Raw genomic sequence first — 21,498 nt, 5'->3', positions numbered from 1 at the left:
TTTGTTTTTTTTTTCCTACTCCCGCCATATTCATGACTATTTTTGTTTGTTTTAAATCGTATTTTCCTCGATTTAGCTTTGATAAGTGAGGAACGAAACCTGGTTAGCTAACCTTTATTTTCATTTTTTATTTTTTAAATTCATTATGCTTTTTGTTATAATAATTATTAAATACCTACAGGCACTAGGGTTTAGCTGTTATAAAATTCTGTATCCCCCGGAAAATTTTCAAATATTTTAAGAACAGGTACGCACCTGATTTAATTAATAGATTAAATGCATTAATAAAAATTAAAAGTAAAATCAGGACTGGCCAGGCAAATAAGACCTTCTTAAATTCAGGGATCTTTATCTTGTTGAACTCAGGGATTTTTATCTTGTTGAAATCAGGGATCTTTGTCTTGTTGAACTCAGGGATCTTTGTCTTGTTGAACTCAGGGATCTTTGTCTTGCTGAACTCAGGGATCTTTATCTTGTTGAACTCAGGGATCTTTGTCTTGTTGTACTCAGGGATCTTTATTTTGTTGAACTCAGGGATCTTTATCTTGTTGAACTCAGGGATCTTTATCTTGTTGAACTCAGGGATCTTTATCTTGTTGAACTCAGGGATCTTTATCTTGTTGAACTCAGGGATCTTTATCTTGTTGAACTCAGGGATCTTTATCTTGTTGAACTCAGGGATCTTTATCTTGTTGAACTCAGGGATCTTTGTTGAACTCAGGGATCTTTGTCTTGTTGAACTCAGGGATCTTTATCTTGTTGAACTCAGGGATCTTTATCTTGTTGAACTCAGGGATTTTTATCTTGTTGAACTCAGGGATCTTTATCTTGTTGAACTCAGGGATCGTTATCTTGTTGAACTCAGGGATCTTTATCTTGTTGAACTCAGGGATCTTTATCTTGTTGAACTCAGGGATCTTTATCTTGTTGAACTCAGGGATCTTTATCTTGTTGAACTCAGGGATCTTTGTCTTGTTGAACTCAGGGATCTTTATCTTGTTGAACTCAGGGATCTTTATCTTGTTGAACTCAGGGATCTTTGTCTTGTTGAACTCAGGGATTTTTATCTTGTTGAACTCAGGGATTTTTATCTTGTTGAACTCAGGAATCTTTGTTGAACTCAGGAATCTTTGTTGAACTCAGGAATCTTTGTTGAACTCAGGAATCTTTGTTGAACTCAGGAATCTTTGTTGAACTCAGGGATCTTTGTTGAACTCAGGGATCTTTGTTGAATTCAGGAATCTTTGTTGAATTCAGGAATCTTTGTTGAACTCAGGAATCTTTGTTGAACTCAGGAATCTTTGTTGAATTCAGGAATCTTTGTTGAATTCAGGAATCTTTGTTGAACTCAGGAATCTTTGTTGAATTCAGGAATCTTTGTTGAACTCAGGGATCTTTGTTGAATTCAGGAATCTTTGTTGAATTCGGGAATCTTTGTTGAACTCAGGAATCTTTGTTGAACTCAGGAATCTTTGTTGAACTCAGGAATCTTTGTTGAACTCAGGAATCTTTGTTGAACTCAGGGATCTTTGTTGAACTCAGGGATCTTTGTTGAACTCAGGAATCTTTGTTGAATTCAGGAATCTTTGTTGAACTCAGGAATCTTTGTTGAACTCAGGAATCTTTGTTGAATTCAGGAATCTTTGTTGAATTCAGGAATCTTTGTTGAATTCAGGAATCTTTGTTGAATTCAGGAATCTTTGTTGAACTCAGGGATCTTTGTTGAATTCAGGAATCTTTGTTGAATTCGGGAATCTTTGTTGAATTCAGGAATCTTTGTTGAACTCAGGAATCTTTGTTGAACTCAGGAATCTTTGTTGAACTCAGGAATCTTTGTTGAATTCAGGAATCTGCACAAAATTTGAACAGAACCCTTTATTTAATCCACAAGAATATCATGCCATTGTTCTGTTAGCTATGACAGGGTAGAAGTCCTAAATAATTCACTATCATATTTTAAGTGTCTGAAGATTGAACCTTTGATCTGCAGAAGAGTGTCACAACTGAACTTAGTAATTTATCCGTTACACCATGGGTCATTGCATTGGTCAAATAACGCTTCAGATAAGAACAGTAGTCTGAATAATGAACATATTATGAAGTAATGAAATAAGTTTCCAGACATTTTTGTAATAGCATTTAAAATTGTTATTGTTATACATCTTAGGAGATGTCTGACCAATTTTTATGATTTCAGGTTCAAATGAACAGCTACAGCAGGAATTGGAATACCCCCTACTAAAGACTGATTGTCATAGCTGATGAATTTCAAAAATGCCATCCTGATGTAAGGACACTTTAGAAAAACGATATGCAATAAAATTCTGTTTTAAACTTTGAAAAAAAAAATGCCATAGATATGTATGGAATGCTTCAGACTGCTTTTGGACCATCTTGCATGAATCATCAGTTTTTGAGTGGCATAAGAGATTCAAGGAAGGCAGGGAGTCTGTGAGGGATGATGAGAGGTGTGGGAGGAGTAAGGAAATCAGAACACCAGAGTTGATTGGGCAAATAAAATATTTCATCGATAAAGACGGTTACGTAGAGACAATAAGTGCAGAGTTTGATGTCAGTGTGGGAACTGTACAAACTATTATTTCTGAGGAACTGAAAATGCGGAAGATTTGTGCAAAGTTTGTCCCAATGGTGCAGTCCGTAACTCAATCCTTGTCACAGACTATTTGACCAAGATGGGCATCAAGACAGTTCCTCACCCTCCCTATACTCCAGACCTTGCTCCCTGTGACTTTTGCTTATTCCTTAAGCTCACGGAAAACCCAAGAGGCTGTCGTTATGAGACAGTTGAGGAAATGAAAGAGGCTGTGATGAGGGTCATTGACACACTCACACAAGCGGACTTCAAGAAGTTGCTGGAACGGTACAACAAGTGCATTGCAGCCGGAGGAGATTACTTCGCAGGGGGCCAGAGTTTCATGTGTGTATTCTAAATAAAAGTGCTCATCTGAAAAAAGGCTGGAAACTTATGTAAGGCACTTTGTAATAGGTGGGGTTTTTTTTTCAATTTTTTTCTTTCTAGAAATGAGTTATCAATTATCAATAATGATGAATCTTTATTTTTAAAAATTATTTTTGTTAATTGAATATTCAATGATGACCAATCTTTATTTTTTACACTTTATTACTGATAGCTTATTATAGGTTGCCAGTTGAATGAAGATAATTATGAGATAATCAAAAATAAAGTAATCATCATGGCACATCAAAGAAAAAAGAGAAAAAATTATTAATTGAAATTTTATTAAAAACTTTTTGGCACTTCTATATTATTGGGACGAAATTTTTTAGCCGATAAATGAAGTTTTCAGATGAAAAAAAAAAAATGGTTTCTACTGATTTTATTTATTTTTTTTTGTAAATTCTAATAAACTAGCCTGGGTGCCCTATAAACCAAAAATATAATTTAATCAAAACTTTAGCACATAGGGCCTTGATGATTTGTTCTGAAGTTAATTTGAATGACAAACTTAAATTTATCACTAAGACCCTTTGTAATAATGGTTACCCCTTGGATATTGTTGAAACTACTATCAATAAGAAAGTTTCCAATTTTCATAAACTCAAAGAAATTATAGCTAATAGATGTCCTGTGTACCTACGTCTACATTGGCCAGGTAACATCAATGACCGATTTGCTAAGCAAATTTCTTTGTCTGTGCAACGGTGTTATTTTGCATCGAACCCGCGTGTTGTTTTTTCAGCTATGTTGTCGTCTATTTGCAAAGATGTTCTTCCCTCCTACCATAATAATTCTATTATTTATTTATCTAAATGTAGTTTCAGTGTGCACTATGTTGGGCGAACATCGCAAAGATTAGATTTTCATGTGCCTTCAAAGATTCGTTATGCAAATTTTTCACCCTCGGATGTTCTAATATGTATGGTTCTGCGATTTGCGACCATCTTATAAATAACCATGCGCGTGCCACGAATTTCAGTGCTGACATGTTTACGATCCTTAGTAAGTCGCGCTCTCCCTATCATTTGAAAATTTTAGAGACTCTTTTTAATAAGTCTTTGAGACCTTCTCTTTGCAAGCAAAAAGAAAATCTTCTAGGACTTAATTTAGTCTCTATGTAATTTTTCCCCCGTTTATTTCGGAGGGGGGGGGAGGTTCCTACCCACGCCATATTCATGACTTTTTTTATTCGTTTTAATCGTATTTTCCTCGATTTAGCTTGGATAAGTGAGGAACGAAACCTGGTTAGCTAACCTTTATTTTCATTTTTTAAATTCATTATGCTTTTTGGTCTTTATTTAGCCGTTATATATATATATATATATATATAATTATTTGTTATAAAAATTATTACATACCTACAGGCACTAGGGCTTCATCCTTTTGGAAATCATCAGTGCAGGGTGTCACGATTAACACCAGTCGATAGATCCGAACGCGGCAAAAGAAGCCATCTCTGGCTTCATTAGCAAGGACTTAATCCATTTGGCTACCGTTAACCGTGAGAAATATTGTTGAAAATTAAACATTTATTTTTAAATGCTTTTTAACGTCTGTTAGAGTGATCTAATAATTTGAGCATACAAGCTAAATTGACCGACTATTATTTTGAGTGAAAGTGCTAAATGATAAGAAACAAGTTTCTTAAAGAGGCTGACATAATTATTTACTATAATATATATATAACCAGACTGCCCGGCATTGCCCGGTATATTAATATAATATATATATAACCAGACTGCCCGGCATTGCCCGGTCATAAAATACGCTTAAATATGATATTTTGATTAATGCAGATTTAGTATTTATTATTATACTAAGATTTCAGCCCGGCGTTGCCCGGATGTTTGGAGGTGTATGTTGAACAAAAAAAAAAAAAGAAAAAAAAAAAAGAAAGCGGTCGATTTTTAAAACTTTGATCCCTATTACGACCCCCTAACATTTATTGTTTGGGGCTCAAATCAAGTTATTAAATTAGATCCATGTCCAAGGAACCTATATCTAAAAGTTTTAGGCAGAAATGCAAACACACATACATAGATTTATATATTTGTAGCTCAAATTTTCGACCCAAACCGATTAAAAAGCTTGCCCTATCTTTGAATACCCTTTATGTCAAATTTCAAATGTTTAGACCAGAAATTGTCTGAGTAATTTGGTAGAGACCACAGAGGTCAATTTTTTTTTTAACTTTTACCCCTATTATGACCCCTTAATATTTATTGTTTTAGGCTCAAATTAAGTTATAACGTTAGATCCATGTCCAAGGAACCTACATCTAAAATTTCAAGTGTTTATACCCAAAATTATTAGAGGAGTTTGGTAGAGTTCTCAAAGGTCAAATCGTTGAACTTTGATCCCTTAACAGCCAAATTTCTGGCCGAAAACCGATCACAAATATTTTCCCAAATCTCAATACCCTGTATATCAAATTTCGAGTCTGTAGACTTAAAATTGACAGAGTTATTGCGTAGGAAAATGTACACACACACACACACACACGTTCACTTTTATAGATATATAGATAGATTATATTGGACCCAATAAATATAAAGTTTTAAATATGTGTGCGTGTGCGTGCGTATGTGTGTGTGTGTGTGTGTGTGTGTGTGTGTGTACACATCTATCTTCTTACTTGAAACCTACAAAGCATTAAACTTTTAATTATTTTTAATTTAACTCACTCGTCCAACAAAAGAGTAGACGTCCCAGTTAAAACTGTTTCTTTTTTGTTGTCTTCACAAGTTGTTAACGTATTGTCAATAAAGTTAGGAATGTCTGCAGTAAGACCAGAGAATGTCTGCCATTATCACAACTCTCCACAGGACATGTGTATGCATTGCGGACAGTGGGTGTTTCAGGACACTATGTTGCATAGAGAGAATTGTTTTCTTAGCCAACGCTTACCAGCGTCAAAAGGCCACACGATAACCAGGGTTAATGAGAATTCCATAGACAATAAGACAAAACTAAGGCTATCCGTAGGAAGAAAACAATCAGCAGGGAAAGAGTTCAATGATCTTGCAGTTCTTTGGAAAGAAATTGCTGGAAGAGAAATTTTAAATAATTTGCATTTGCATTCTTCCAATTTTTGGATTTTTAATCACGCCAAAACACACTTTATTTCCTTTTGATGCATTGATTGTTGCTATTTCTTCTGGCGAGTTAAGGGCAAAATAGATTCACTGATTGATATAATAATTAAGTCATTGATTTTGTGCTATGAAACAGATACTGTAAATGTCAACTGAATGTCAGTAAGTTTTCACGAGCGGTTTACAAAAACATACTTTTACGTTTTTCGTTCGTTTTTTTTTTTTTTTAAGGGAGTATTCAATTATATAGCTTGTATAGTTTTTTAACAGGTGCTTCTGCAGTTTAATTAACCATTGTTCCGTAAGTAATGCACCGACATTCAACTTTCTGAAGAGTGTTACTTTACAACTGAATTTTACCTACTACTTTATCTGTTATGCCTACAGGTTCCTAGTGCTACCAGTTCAGGCTGTCTAAAGATATTGGCTTGCTGAGATAAAACGCATTGATGGTTTGTGTCTTTCTACTTCCTTTTGCAAAACTTAATTATGTTCTGCAAAAACAAAAACAACAACCCACTTCCACCCCCCTTTTTTTCCTTCTTCCCATTTCTCTTTCTATCTCCTCCTCTTCCTGACTGATTTCCTAATTTAAAATGTACCAAGCATTAAATAAGGTAATCCTTTTCTCTCTCATAATGCAAAACTCATTCATGTTCTGCAAGGGCAGGGAACAAAAACGATAAAATTCACTATAAAACAACCAAACCAAACACTACAAACTAGTGATTGAAGATACAAAGAGCTTGAAGAATAAAAACCTTCTACAAAATAACTGGATGCAACATGAATACTATTTCCGAAATAACTGGATTCGGCATTAAATAATCCGAATAGGGTTCCTATTTACAATGTCTCCCCACGGGACAGAGTTAGACACCAGGGTCGTTTTTTTAATGTGGAGAAAAGGAACAAAAATAAAAATTGTCTCAGTTGTGAAAGATTTCTCCTCCACTGACAGAGAACAAGAAATTGAAGTGCAGCATCTGAAGAACAGATACTACACTTTGATCTTGACCCGAAGGGTTGATATGCCATAAAACAACCAAACCAGGCGATTAACAATCAGTCCCAAGTAATCAACAGAAAATCTTAAGCGATTCCTGGAAATAGCTGTTGTTTATTTCTTTCCCCTGGAGGTTCGATGTGACATAAGGATCAGAACATAAGTTTTTAATAACCAGCACTGTAGAGGAAGAGTACTATAGTACTCTTCCTCTACAGTGCTGGCTTACAAAAAAAAATGCCTAGGAAACCACTGCCAGCATATCCTGGGAGGAGACGCTCAAGCAATTAACAATAAACTAACCTGTTTTCATATGGAGAAGGTAAAGTCTAGGAGCATGAACCTTCTAGAACATGACATGAACCATACCTCAGTCAACAGGAAAAAAAGTCATCAAGACAATGGTCGTGGCTCCGTTGGCTTTGGTGCTGAGGGGGAAAAGTAGTTGAAGCAGTTTTAAAAACGACAAAAAAATTAAAAAAAAAAAGGTCGAAGACACTCAACATAAGAAGGGTTATGGTAAAAAACCATTTCTACAGAATTTGATCCTTTTTGTGTGCTTATTCAAATGTACATTTATGACGGCAATTAAAAGTAAAGAAAATACAGAAAAGTTTGTATGATGGATGTATTCGTTACAGGATGAAGATGTCATATTCCAAAAATTATGTAAACCAATCAAATATTTTTTTAAAAAGTAAGAAAATAAAATTTTACGAGTTTTAGAGATTTTACAACTAAACCGTATTGAACATAAGGCTGATTTTTGTCCTTGACAGTTTGATTTGAGTTTCCCATCCCTTATTTGTTTCATTGGATTTCATCATGACCGACTAAGACTCATTTAGTCATAAAATTTGTTTTCTTGAATAATAATAAAAACTAACTGATCAAATTAAACTATATCCGATGGTGAGGCCCCAGCTTGCGAGCTTTGGGGAGTGTGAAGCCACCTTTTAATTGCCATTGCTCCCAGGTCCACTCTGACCTGGACTAATAGTACCTGTTAGGGTCCCAACTATGGATTAAATAGAAACCGACTTAAAAAACAAATATACTCAAATCAAAATCACTGGATTTAGCATGAAATAACCTGAAAAGGGTTGATATGCTATAAAACAAAAACAACCAACCAACCAGTTCAGCCCGGCTTTACTTGGGCTTTATGTACTGTTCATAACTTTATGTGCATATGTATGTATGTATATATATATATATATATATATATATATATATATATATATATATATTAAAAAGTTTGACTAATGTCCAGGTAACCTACATCTAAAATTTCAAGTGTTTAGACCCAAAACTGGCAGAGGAGTTTGGTAAAGTCTGCAAAGGTCAGCTCTTTCACCTTTGACCTCTTGGCAGCCAAAGTTTTCGCCCAAAAACTGATTAAAAAGCTTGCTGCATGTCTGAATACCCTTTTCTGTAAAATTTCAAATGTTTAGACCCATAATTGGCAGAATAGTTTGCTAGAAACCACAAAGGTAAAATCTTTTGAACTTTGACCCCTTGGCAGTCAAATTTTCGGCGAAAAAAAAAAAAACGATTAAAAAGATTGTCCTATGTCTGAATGCACTTTATGTAAAATTTCCAATGTTTAGACCAAAAATTGGCTGAGTAATTTGGTAGAGACTGCAGAGGTCAAATTTTTTTTTTTTAACTTTGACCTCTTAACATTCATTGTTTTGTTCTCGAATCAAATGAAAAAGTTTGATCCATGTTCAAGCAACCTACATCTAAAATTTCAAGTATTTAGATCCAAAATTGGCGGAGGAGTTTGGTAGAGTTTTCAAAGGTCAAATTGTTGAACTTTGACCTCTTGACAGCCAAATTTCTGTCCGAAAACCAATTAAAAAGATTTTCCCAAATCTCAATACCCTTCAGGTCAAATCTCGAGTCTGTAGACTAAAATTGACAGAGTAGTTTGGTAGGGAAATGTACGCACACATACACACACAGACAGACAATTTCACTTTTATAGATAGACTAGCGAGGGGTACCCGGCGTTGCCCGGGTGTTTTTAGGTGTGTGTGAAAAATAAACAGGTGCCCGTGAAAAAAAAAACAAAGCCTTGACGACGCGCAGTTGGAAAATAGTAAAGTGTGAAAAAAAAAAAACAGGCGCTCGTTTTTGATTGACGGGACGGCAATAGGTATTCAGCAGTTAGAATTTTGTGTGGGACAGTTTTTAATGAGGTCAATAAATCGGTTTGTTTGTTTTTAAAAACCTGCTCCCCCGTCTGATATGACGAAGTCGACAAACGTTCACTGGCTCTGGGCCTGTTGTATTTATTTGCTTCCCCCCTGAGCAAATTAGGCACAAGGCCGTTTTTTAATGTGGAGAGAGAGGGAAGGGGGAGGGAAAGGGGGATCCCGCTCCCGAGAGGTGGGAAATGGGAGCTGGATAGTAACTGTGGTCGTAGGGTGATCCCTACCTTGACCAAGTTCAGATATGTGGGGCTACCACATATGGTCCTTGCTAGTCATAGCTGGTCCTTGCTTGCAGCATCTGCCGGAACAGATACTACACTTTGATCTTGTCGCCCGGGGCCGCCGAAGCTGGCGCCTGGGCCTGTTGTATTTATTTGCTTCCCCACTGAGCAAATTAGGCACAAGGCCGTTTTTTAATGTGGAGATGGAGGGAGGGGGGAGGGAAAGGGGGATCCTGCTCCCGAGAGGTGGGAAATGGGAGCCTGGGCCTGTTATTAGAGTCGAGTTTCGCTTTTTGTTTATACCGAAAACCGAATGTAACGCGTGCCGATGCGGGAAATGTGGAATAATTAACGTTTGAAAGTCAATAAAATTAAATAGACAGACAAGCTCCGTGGTTAAGTGTGAGATATTACAATTTATAGATGAAATAAAAAGTTTTAAGAAGTTGTGAACCGAGCGAGCGCTTCTCTGAAAGAAGCCTTTTGTGGACATCGAGGAAAAGCGTACATACATACATACATACATACATACATTTTCGCTTTTATATATATAGATTATATTGAATCCAATATTGAGTAATGATTTTAAATGTTTAAAAACAAAATGACTCGTGCGCCACCACCTAGAATCAAAACCAAAATGTTAGCTTCGATTTACTTTTTCCTTTTATGTTAATGCCTGAGCTATGAAGACATGTTTGCTGCAAGGCTAAAAATTTAAACATGAACTGATAGCTATTACGTCATGCATGCATATTCATAATGACGTCATTTAACTTGGCAAATTCCATTTTTAAAATTTTCACACTTTTGCACCGATTTCCTCCGGCTAAAACCCAAATATAAAGTTTTGCATGAGTTTGAATACCTTATATATTAAGTTTTGTCTGTAGACTAAAAACTGACAGAGGAGTTTGGTAGGCAAAATTTTTTAAACAGATATATACACGCATACATAAATGTATATAGAAAGAGGTTTGTATTTACTATAACCTTTTTACACAAATATTACGCAAGTCATCTGGGCTTCAACCTCTGTCCCATCGACGAGATGTTGCATCCCTCTGCCTGTTCTACAAATACTTTAATGGTGAATGCTCTGACGAACTGCAAACACTTGTACCTCCCCGACGTAACTACCCCCGACAAACCCGACAAGCTACTAAGTCTCATCCCTTTACAGTGGAGATCCCTAGGTGCAAGAAAGCCTTTTACTCCAATAGTTTCTTCCCCAGAACTGTGGGTCTTTGGAACTCCCTTCCGGGATTCTGCTTTCCCAACTGCAATGATATGCAGAAGTTCAAGTGTAATGTTAACAAACATCTTTCTACTCTTCTCCCTTCATAATGACCCCGCTAATTAATTCCCTAATAGTAGCCCCCTGCTTCAAAGTGGCACTGTGCCTTGTTTGGGGTGAAAATTGAATAAAAAAAAAAAAAAAAGTATAAATCATGTAGAATATCTGTATGTATATGATTACACATAATAGTTAATTAAAGATGATCACCCCATAAGAAAACGGAAAAAAATTAACTGGGAATTAATTAAAATGAATGTTTAAAGAATATGAAATGTATCTAGATCTTTTGCATATGAATGCAACCCCACAATCCATACACAACAAAGTTGTATTTTCTTTTTAAATAAACAGAAAAAAGGTTCGCCTTTTTTCCTCTTGGCCTTCGGGCCAAGATCTTTTTTCTGTTATCAAAGTGTAGTATCTGTTCCGGCAGATACTGCAATCAAAGAACACATGTGGGAGCAACCCCACATATCAGACCATTGCTCTTGAGAAATCAGTTTTGGTCAATGTAAGAGAAACCCTTCATAGCAATTGTCAGTATCCAGTTCCCTCTCGGGGGAACTGGTCTTTCTCCCCTCACTCTCCACATTAGAAAACGGCCTTCTGCCTAATTTGTTCAGTGGGGAAGCAAATAAATAACGAAATAAATAGAAAAAAGGCTTGCTTCTTTCTGTTGTTCTTGGGCCAGGATCAGGATGTAGTATCTGTTCTGATGCTATTCATAAGATAATTTGTTTCAGTCAAAGAAGGGGAAACCCTCTATACTGAGACAATTATTATTTTTGGTTCCAACCAGAGTGCCCCTTTTGCCTTCTTTTTGGGGAGCTGGTTTAACCCCACATTAAAAACGACCTTGTGTCACATTTTGCTTTGGTGGGAAAGCAAATAAATACTAATAGAAAAAGGGTTTTTAATATAGATATCAACACACACACACAAAAAAAAAATTATAAGAGTATAGATTTCCTATTGTTTATATGTAAATGTAACGGTACACTAACCCAGTAAACAGCAATTCCTCTTTTGTCAGAAACTGCACTCAAGAACAAAATTTGCAACATCACGGCCACGTTACAGAAGCTGATAACTGATCTCAAATCTAAATTTTAGGTTTAGTTTCGGCAAAAATCTGTTTGGTTTAATTCAAATTATGCAGAAAATACACAAAGGGTATTTTGCTATAGATAAAAAACAGAAAAAAATGGTCAAAAAACAAATAAACAACAAATAAATGTTACCAAAGGCAAGATAAGTTACTCTTCAACTTACCGGAATAAAAATTTTTTTTGTTTTTACACTGTTCTCCTATGTTTGTAATTTTCTTTGCCATTGCCATGTTTTTTTCTGCTTCTCAACAATAGTTGTATATCAATTTAACTTAAATAAATCACCCACTTTCTGACCAAAAAGTTTTATTGATCACTTAGCATACAACAGAACATGGTGTAAGACAGAACGAGTAACCATTTTTTGTATAAAAATACATATATAAAATAATCGGAAAAGGGCAAATTTCAAGTGAAATTCAAAAAAAGACCAAACTGCTTGAAAAAAAGCTAAATTCGTGAAATTTGGCCTAAAAATCCGAAAAAAAGTGGTCAATAAACAAGTATATAACAAATAAATGTTACCAAAGGCAAGATAAGTTACTCTTCAACCTACCGGAATAAAATCTTTGTAGCTTAACTTATTGTTGTGTCATCACAGATAATTAACAAGAACACGGAAAGTAAAGGTATAACAATAATATATTAGGAAGAAAAGTTATATACATATTCACATGTCTTCAGAGATACTTCAGTTGGAGATATTCCGGCAGGTGGCGTGTTGCATGTCTTACTGGAGGCAACATATGCGTCTTGCCTATTTGGCGGTCGTTGCCGAACTCTCCCGGTATTGGTGATTGATACCTTTATATATCTCACTCACCCGCCTATGTTAATTAGTGGGCGTCTGCACAACACTTATTTTAAAACGTTTATTCAGAGTAAAAAAAAAACAGCAGTGTTAAATATTATGGTAAAACAAGAAAAAAGGTTGGACATAAAAGAGTCACAACTTAGGAGTCTCGATAATCGCCCAAAAATCGAAAATTAAACAAAATACTGATTGAAACCCACCAAATAACTACAACTATAATCTTGCCGATGGTAACATTTATTTGTTGTGGATTTATTTACTTTTTTTTTGATTTTTGTTTTGTTTGCTATAAAACTTTGAATTATTATGGTCACATGTCACCTCATGAACGTCATGACGACGAATGTGTCCGAAAGTGAGATATCAATTTAGTAGTACCTTATAATTAAAAAGTGAATCCTCAACGTTAAAAGTCAATAATATTTTATTTTTAATTGTTTTATTTATTTATTGGTAAACTTTTACTTGGTTTCCAGCTTAACATTTTCCTTTAAAATGACGATCTTTATACGTTTTAGAGTTTTTTTTTTTAATCCATTTTCACCCCAAGCAATGCACCATACCACTTTGATGTAAGGGGCTACTATCGGGGCCATAAGTTGCAGGGATGCTATGTAAGGAGTTGAGCAGCAAGATGTCTGTTCACATTACACTTGAACTTCTGCATGTCAGTACAATTGGGGGAGTATGAACCTGGAAGGGCATTCCAAAGTCTAGCAGTTCTGGGGAAAAAATAGAGTAGAAGGCCTTAGGGATCTCTACTGTGTAGAGGTGGAATTTTGCTGCTTGTCAGGTTTGTCGGGGGTATTTACGTCGAGAGGGGCACAAGGGCCTGTAGTTTGTCAGAGCATCCACCATTAAAATACTTATAGAACAGGCAGAGGGATGTAACATTTCATCGATGGGACAGAGGCTGAAGCCTATATGAGAGTTCAGGATCTATCAGGTTGGCGACTCTTTTTTGAACCCTGTCCAGGAGTGAGTGACTAATAGCGGATGTACCAGCTCAAATGTGACAACAATACTCTATACATGGACGAATGGTGGTACAGGATACTTTCAGTATGCTGAAAACGAATGCGGCATTTAAATTTTCTTCAAATAAGTATTTTTCCGGATATTAAGCAAAGTAATTTATTATGTTAAAAGTGGTGGCCATTGTTGTATGCACAAGCGCACGCCAAAAATATTCCTTTTCAGTATACTTGAAAACCTATATGGATCGTCATTTTAAAGGTGTGAATAAAATAAGTTAAACAACTCGGTAAATGTGTAGTTTAGCGGCGTAAATTATTTGACAGACAAAAATTTATAAAAATTATTTAATTTTATATAAAACACATTATTAGACACAAAGGCTGAAATAAAACGAGAAAAAATTTCATTTTCATTATTTTTGCATAATTTTTTTATTAGACTAAATGTACGACAATCGAGGCAGCCATATTGTTTTTAAAATTTGGCCTTTCTAAGGTTTGACAGATTTGCCTTTTTAAGGCCAAATGTGGCCTTTTTTACGCTCTTTCATTAAAAAAAAAAAAAAATGGCGGCCAAAGACATAATTCATGAAAGAACGTAAAAAAAGGCCAAATTTGGCCTTAAAAAGGCCAATCTGCCAAACCTTAGAAAGGCCAAATATTAAAAACAATATGCCGGTCTCGATTGCTGTACATTTAGTCGAATAAAAAATGATGAAAAAATAATAAAAATGAATTTTTTCGGGGTTTAATTCAGCCTTAGGGTCTAATAATGTTTTATATAAAAAATAGTTATTATAATTTTCTGTCTGTCAAATAATTTACGCCGCTAAACTACACATTTGCCAACAACTCCCTTGACTTGAAAAATTTGGAGGTCAGAGATGGCTCGGATTCTCTTTTGACTTTGCAAGACCTGTGTTGGAATTTTTTTTATACGAATAATGGTGCATCCCCCCCCTGTTTACATTTATTATTTTTTATCTGGTTCTTATATATGATTTTTTGTATTTCGTATCTTTTTTTGATTTTTAGTTTCATATATTTTGGATTTGTATGAAACTATCTTTAATTTGAGAAAAGGAAAATGCTAGCTCCGTGATGACGTCACGAGCCCAGTGCGAGATTCTTTCTCTTTTGAAATTCCCCGGACGTGGAGCTTGGCTGACTGGTTCATTGCCCGGCGCTGAAAAAGAAGAAGAAAACCCGACAAAAACCCCGGGTATGTGACGAGACAGACTTCGGAAAATTATCTACGTGACTACGGTTTTGCACATATTTTAGAAGGAGTGAAATTATTTTAAAGAAAATACCTTATTTTACGAGACAAGGAATTTTGGAATCTCCTACAAAGAAGAAAAGCCGGTAAAAAAACCCGGACAAGCGACGCGGTCTTGCCTCTGAAATCCATCTGGAGGGAGAGAAAATTCTAAAAGGACTTTAAACGAAAAAAAGAAAAAGGCAGGTGCCTGACTGGCTTTCAATTTGTGAGTACGCTCCTAAAATTTATTTCATATGCTAGTGTGATTAGGAGATACTATTTTGAATCTTATTGTTGTATTTGTTCATGGATATGACATCTTGGGTTTGTATTACTGTACACATAGATTCGAAAAAGTTGTCAAAAAACAAATATATAACAAATAAATGTTATCAAAGGCAAGATAAGTTACTTTTCTACCTAACTGGATATATTTTTTTGTTTTTATTCAATGTAACATGTTTATTCAGCTCGAAAACCATACAGTGTTTACCGATGTATTGGAACATTCAAGATGGGGTCTGATTCTCTCTTTAACACGGTAAGTGTGGGAAAAGATGTTATAAATAAAAAACCGGATAAAATACTGTTAAAAACTCGCTCAATATATGTTACCGTGACATAGGTTGACATATATTCGGCAGGTTTTTAATAGTATTTTGAATAGTTTTTTATTTATAACACCTTTTTCGAATCTATGTGTACAGTAATACAAACCCGACATCTTTATTATAAGAACCAGTGTTATTTTTTTTCATTATATGTTACTTTGGCATTTCATAAGTTTAATGCTCGCAAAGGGAAAAATTTGCAACTTATTATTGTGAATAAAATCTCTTCTTCATTTCAAAGCAAGACATTTATATTTTATTCTTTACCCCCTCCCCCTCTTTTGTTTTCGTGCATGTTACTTTAGCGTCGAATTTATCTGGAAGCAAGATAAAATTCCGACATCTGGTGACGTTTTGGCTCTAGCTTATACCTACTGTTGGCTTGGAAGTGATTTGCATATGTGACAGTTAGTTATTATTTAAGAGTATTGGTTCCTTCTAGCGGCAGTCTTTGAGTTGAGGCTGTGTTGTTGGGTTCGTTTAGGGCATTTTGTCCGCCTGAAAATATCTTGGTTTACTTCCGTTACCTACACACTGGACTATCTGGGTGGGTAAGGTGCACCTTCTGTGCCTTACTTCTGGGACTCTTTGAGAAGTTCTGATGACAGTTACTCCTTAATTTGTTACCTTTACGACGGTTACTTCTGGAGAACCTTCTAATTTGTTACCTTCCCTAGAGTTCTGACGCACAGGTTTATGATTGTGTTTCTTGACTCCTGACAGAGCTGGGGAGGGGGGGGGTAGAAATATTTTGCAAATTTAACACCAGACCCGACTCTGATTTATCCACTACCTTGGTGTCGGAGAATTTTCGGCAAAGGAAAATGTTAAGGTGGAAACTAACAGTAGAAATTTACCTATTTATTTTATTTATTTATTTTATTTTTTCAATCTATTTTTATTTCATTTATTTTATTTATTTATTTTTTTATTTTATTTATTTTATGTTTTAATTAATTTATTTATTTTATTTATTTATTTTATTTTTTCAATTTATTTTTATTTTATTAATTTTTTATTTTATTTATTTATTTTTTCAATTTATTTTTATTTTATGTATTTTTTATTTTATTTATTTATTTTTTTATTTTATTTTTTAATTAATTTATTTATTTTATTTATTTATTTTATTTTTTCAATCTATTTTTATTTTATTTATTTTTTATTTTATTTATTTATTTTATTTTTTCAATTTATTTTTATTTTATGTATTTTTTTATTTTATTTACTTTTTTATTTTTTCAATTTATTTTTATTTTATTTATTTATTTTATTTTTTCAAATTATTTTTATTTTATTTATTTTATTTTTTCAATTTATTTTTATTTTATTTATTTATTTTATTTTTTCAATTTATTTATTTTATTTTTTCAATTTATTTTTATTTTATTTTATTTTTTCAATTTATTTTTATTTTATTTATTTTTTATTTTATTTATTATTTTTTTATTTTATTTAATTTATTTTTTAATTTATTTTATTTTTTAATTAATTAATTTATTTTATTCATTCTTTTTTTTTTTTTTTTTTTTTTTGAGGGGGTAACCTGAAAGTTAAGTGTGCAATCGATAATAATCCCCAGCAAAATGAAGAAAAAAAAAAAAAAGGGAAAGGAAATTATTTACAAGTAGGGGGGGGGGCAAGCTCTCTCAGGTCCGTCCATTGAACTTTATCCTTGAGTGGTCTTCAGGTCTTGATGAGTAAGGACTCACATATATACATATATATATGCATATGTATTTATCTTTATAAGCATCATGTTTTGCTTTTCATGGAGGGATTGTTGTAGATAAACATGTTTGTCATATTACACTACGCTGGTTATATCCTTGGCGGGGTTATTGTAAAGAAACAACTCTTTTTGTTTTGTTGTTTCTTTTTTATGTTTTCATGTGCCTTTTTTTTATTTATTTATTTATTTTTTTTTTTTTGCTAATTGTATTTTATTGTTTTCTTACCTGAGATTTAAATGGATCCAATTATTAAGCAAGAGGCCCGTGTCCAGGGTAACAGAAAGAAATCTTTCCGAGACGGTTTCGGCGACCCCAGATGTAAATACCGTGACATCCATGGAAACAACCCCCGCGTGTTTATCCATGATTTCATTGTTCCCCTCCGTCCTGGCAAGTCCGTTGCAAATAAGCAACAATAAAATCACAACGTTTTTCGCACAGACAAAAAAAGCGGACATCTTAAACATCACGAGTGCGTGTTTACTATGTTTTGAAAGCTGACAGAAAGTTTAGGCCGGTGTAAATGGGGAAATAATCACCACTTGAAAATTGTTCCGGTCTATTCAAGTTCTTTTTTTTCTCTTTTCTTTCTTTCGCTAAAAATGAAACTTCGGCCAGTACAGCACAGAAGAACAGGCGACTCGAAATCCGCAGCAAACAGTGTCATATAAAAAAATTAAGCGTTATGCACTTATGTTACCGTGCTATTTTTAAGTAGTATTTTCTAAGTTTCATTATATTTATTTTATTAAATTGTTAGGTGAAAGTACAGGAGGCACATCCAATATTCACCACAGAATTACCGCATTTATTATAAATTAATATTATCAATATAACTGTTGTAGCATTTAAAAGAGGGGAAAAATAAATTAGTAATAATTTATTAAAAATTTTTTAATCGTACCAAAAATAATGAAAATGCGAGACGAAAATCGTGTTTACATAATTGGCGCTTTAAAATAACGTTCCCATGTAGTAGCATTTCGAACGGGAAAACATACCCCTGTTTAATAAATCTAGCAAAAATAAACTAATGGTAAGATTTTCATGAAATTTTCGATACTTATCCATTTTTAGAATGAAATTACATATAAAATACAGTTTCCGTAAAATAAATGAGGGGAAATACTTTGTTAGTGCATACTGCATACCCCCCCCATTTATTTTTTCCCCAAATATGAACAAAATAGTGATCGCAATTTCTATTTACTATGAAACATAAGAATTCAAATAAGTACAAAATATTTATTTTTTAAAAACTTAGACGTATCGAACAAAACCTTACCTTGATTCCTCTGTGGAATTTCCACAGGTCTCGCTAATTATTGTTAAAAATTATTGAAACACTTGTACGAGCCTTTTTCAAGTCTCACACAAAAACAGACATCCACATTTCAAGCTATGTCATATACATACGCGCCCACGTCCACACATGTACACATATTCACGTTCGCATACATACACTCACATTCACGGTATATACACACACGCTAATAACGCACACATATGTACTCAGACACGCGCACACGAACGCACACATGGACGACGTCACTTCCGCTTTCTAGGGAAATATACACATACGCAAAGGACCACCGAAAACGAGTATAAGAGAGAGAGTAACAACCGGCTTTTTCCTTTTTCGAGACTAGCCTCTTAGGTGGCTGGTCGGCACGCTAGCCGCCGCCGTTTCGGCGCGCGCACACGCGTACCTCACGCCCACTTACTACTATGTATGGGGCACGAGCTAACAGACTGTTTGTACACATTCATACTCTTTCTCTCTCTATCTACTACTGGTCCCTGAGAACACCTTCGCATAGCTGACTACTAACTGATGTCAACTCTCATATCCTCTTCTTTGTCTACACGCTGGACTATCATTCCCATTTTTCACTACAACACTTATTTCTCTTCCCACGCGCGAACAAACGATAGTAACCCGTACTTGAGATGAAAACACATTTCCTATTCTTGCTACAACACCAGTCCCGCAACGAACATTGGTTACACTCGCGCGGACATGAACACATGTTATAACTAAAACGTTCATTCTTTCAACAGCAAATAAACGACGTTTATCTTATCCATCAATTGAGTCTTTGTTTCCTTCAATTCCATTCGTTTCATTATTTTCTTGTGGCGAGCTAGGGTATTATATCCTGGTTGGTAACACACTTTGTACATCTTTTAAAACTATTTTGAGAATATTATGTATTGGATACGTTTTTATGGTGTTTGAAATTTTGTTATTTTGATTTCAATAATTTCATTTGTTAGTTTGATTTCAAATTTTATATCTATATTTTCATAAACATATATTCAATATATTGTGCCAGTTAACATGGTTAAGATTCAGATTAAAAATTGTTATAAAAATAAATACAATTTAGGCGCGCAGTATGATTATGATTATGTTGGCGCATGAAAAATAAAAAATAACTCCCACGCAAATTCCGGCATGGCCTTATATATTAAATCGACTCAAAACGAGCGGACGTAGTACAGAGCACCCTACGTGATGTTTCCGTCCAATGGGATTTCTCCAAGGACATTTTTCTAAACTTTTCTTCTTAAGCTCGCTGGGAGCGGGTCCAAATAGTATTTAAGCACACACAAACATCAAATCTCTCTCCCAACTGGATTCTCATTCGGACGTTCCACGCGTGTTACTATCACTCTTCCATTTTCACTGCTCCGCGCGCTTCATACAATTTCACAGGCGAACATTACCTATTGCCTCTCTTACCATGTTTTAACATATGAACTGTTCAACAAAAAAAAGACATTCTCCTTTTTTTTTATACGAACACTTAAAAAGGACTTCTGAACATTATAAAGAGAATCTTATTTTATTTGTTAATGGTTGGTTTCTGTGAATAAACCTCCGTTTGTTTTGCATGTAAGTCTTCTTTTTATTTTTATTTATTTGTGGAGGAAGTTAGTTCCTAAAAAGGCCTGACGACCCCAGTAAGTTGGTGACCCGACTTAGAACATTGCATGCACAACGGAATCTCCTTACAAGCTACACGCGGTTTCCTAAACTACTTGCTATATCATGCGTGCGGTAACATTCAAAGGAAGTAAAAAGACGATGCGAATCTCAAGGGATGATACAAGCCGTCAAACGAAGCGTGAATCTCAGTACAATATAGCAACAAATTAGCGAGTTATGCTGATAGTCGCTATAAAATCGAAAATTAAACAAATCATGACTCAGCGTCAAAACAGCACTTTTGCTCATCAGGCACCCCCCAACAACGAGTTGGTGATAAATAACGTGTAATGAACACACACGGCTACAATTCAGCCGATCCAAACGTGAACACGAGCGTGTAAAACCCCTCGGAAAATGATCTACCACAATCTCGAACTTCACTCGGCAGTTTAACAGACCTCAGAAACACAGACCCTAGCAAAAGCAACATTTTTTTTTCGATCATGATTTCAAGTTTCGCGTACTCGAAACAAGTCAACCGACAGTTTAAAGGCTTTAAAATCACTTTCAAACGAAAAACAGAAAAATGGAACCTCCCCGTGCTGAAACACCTCTGGCTACATTAACGCTAAATATACCAGCTCTTAATCCCACCAATATAAAGACGTGGTTTATTCAGATCCAGGCCCTTTTCGATGCAAAACGGATTACGTCTCAGCGAACCAAGTATTGTTATTTAGTTGAAAAACTCCCGGCAGACGTCGTCGAAGAGGTGACTGATTTATTGGAGAACGTGCCAGAAAATAATCCATACGATAAACTTAAGGAGGCCATTTTGAGACGGACTGGCTTATCAAATGAGACAATGTTACGCAATCTCTTCACCCAAGTAGAATTGGGAGATCGCACACCGTCGCAACTTTTACGATACATGCGATCATTGCTAGGAGGAAACAAAATGTCCGAAAATATAATGAGAAGTTTGTGGCTGGATAAACTCCCAGACACAACAGTACAAATTCTGGCACCCACAACGGAAGAGATAAGCACTGAAAAGCTCACCGACATGGCAGACCGAATTCATGAAAATCTGAGGAACTGCAAAGTAAACTCAGCACAAACACAGCAACAATAAACAGACGTTATGAGAGACTCGCACACTCGAACCTGGCACATATGAATTTTAGCGGCTTATCGGTCCCTTGGCGCCTTTCAACTTCGGACTTTCGTAAGAAAT

The 21,498-nt window shown here is 34.9% G+C and overlaps 1 protein-coding gene across 2 annotated transcripts in view; it reads right to left on the bottom strand.

The window, feature by feature from the left end:
* The window catches only part of LOC145266926 (heparanase-like), a 118,277-nt gene extending 100,419 nt beyond the window's left edge, over nt 1-17,858 (bottom strand). The window contains exon 1 of one of the 2 annotated variants that reach the window (XM_080122719.1): nt 17,552-17,858. In XM_080122719.1, coding sequence (XP_079978845.1) covers nt 17,552-17,793 — 242 coding nt within the window. In that variant the 5' untranslated portion in view covers nt 17,794-17,858. The remainder of the gene's footprint in view (nt 1-17,551) is intronic. The other variant, XM_080122718.1, reaches the window with a different exon arrangement.
* Nucleotides 17,859-21,498: the final 3,640 nt, after the last annotated feature.

The sequence above is a fragment of the Euprymna scolopes genome, chromosome 42 (assembly GCF_053919585.1).
Source record: "Euprymna scolopes isolate OS-2025 chromosome 42, ASM5391958v1, whole genome shotgun sequence".
NCBI lineage: Eukaryota > Metazoa > Mollusca > Cephalopoda > Sepiida > Sepiolidae > Euprymna > Euprymna scolopes.
This window is presented reverse-complemented; position numbering and strand designations above follow the sequence as displayed.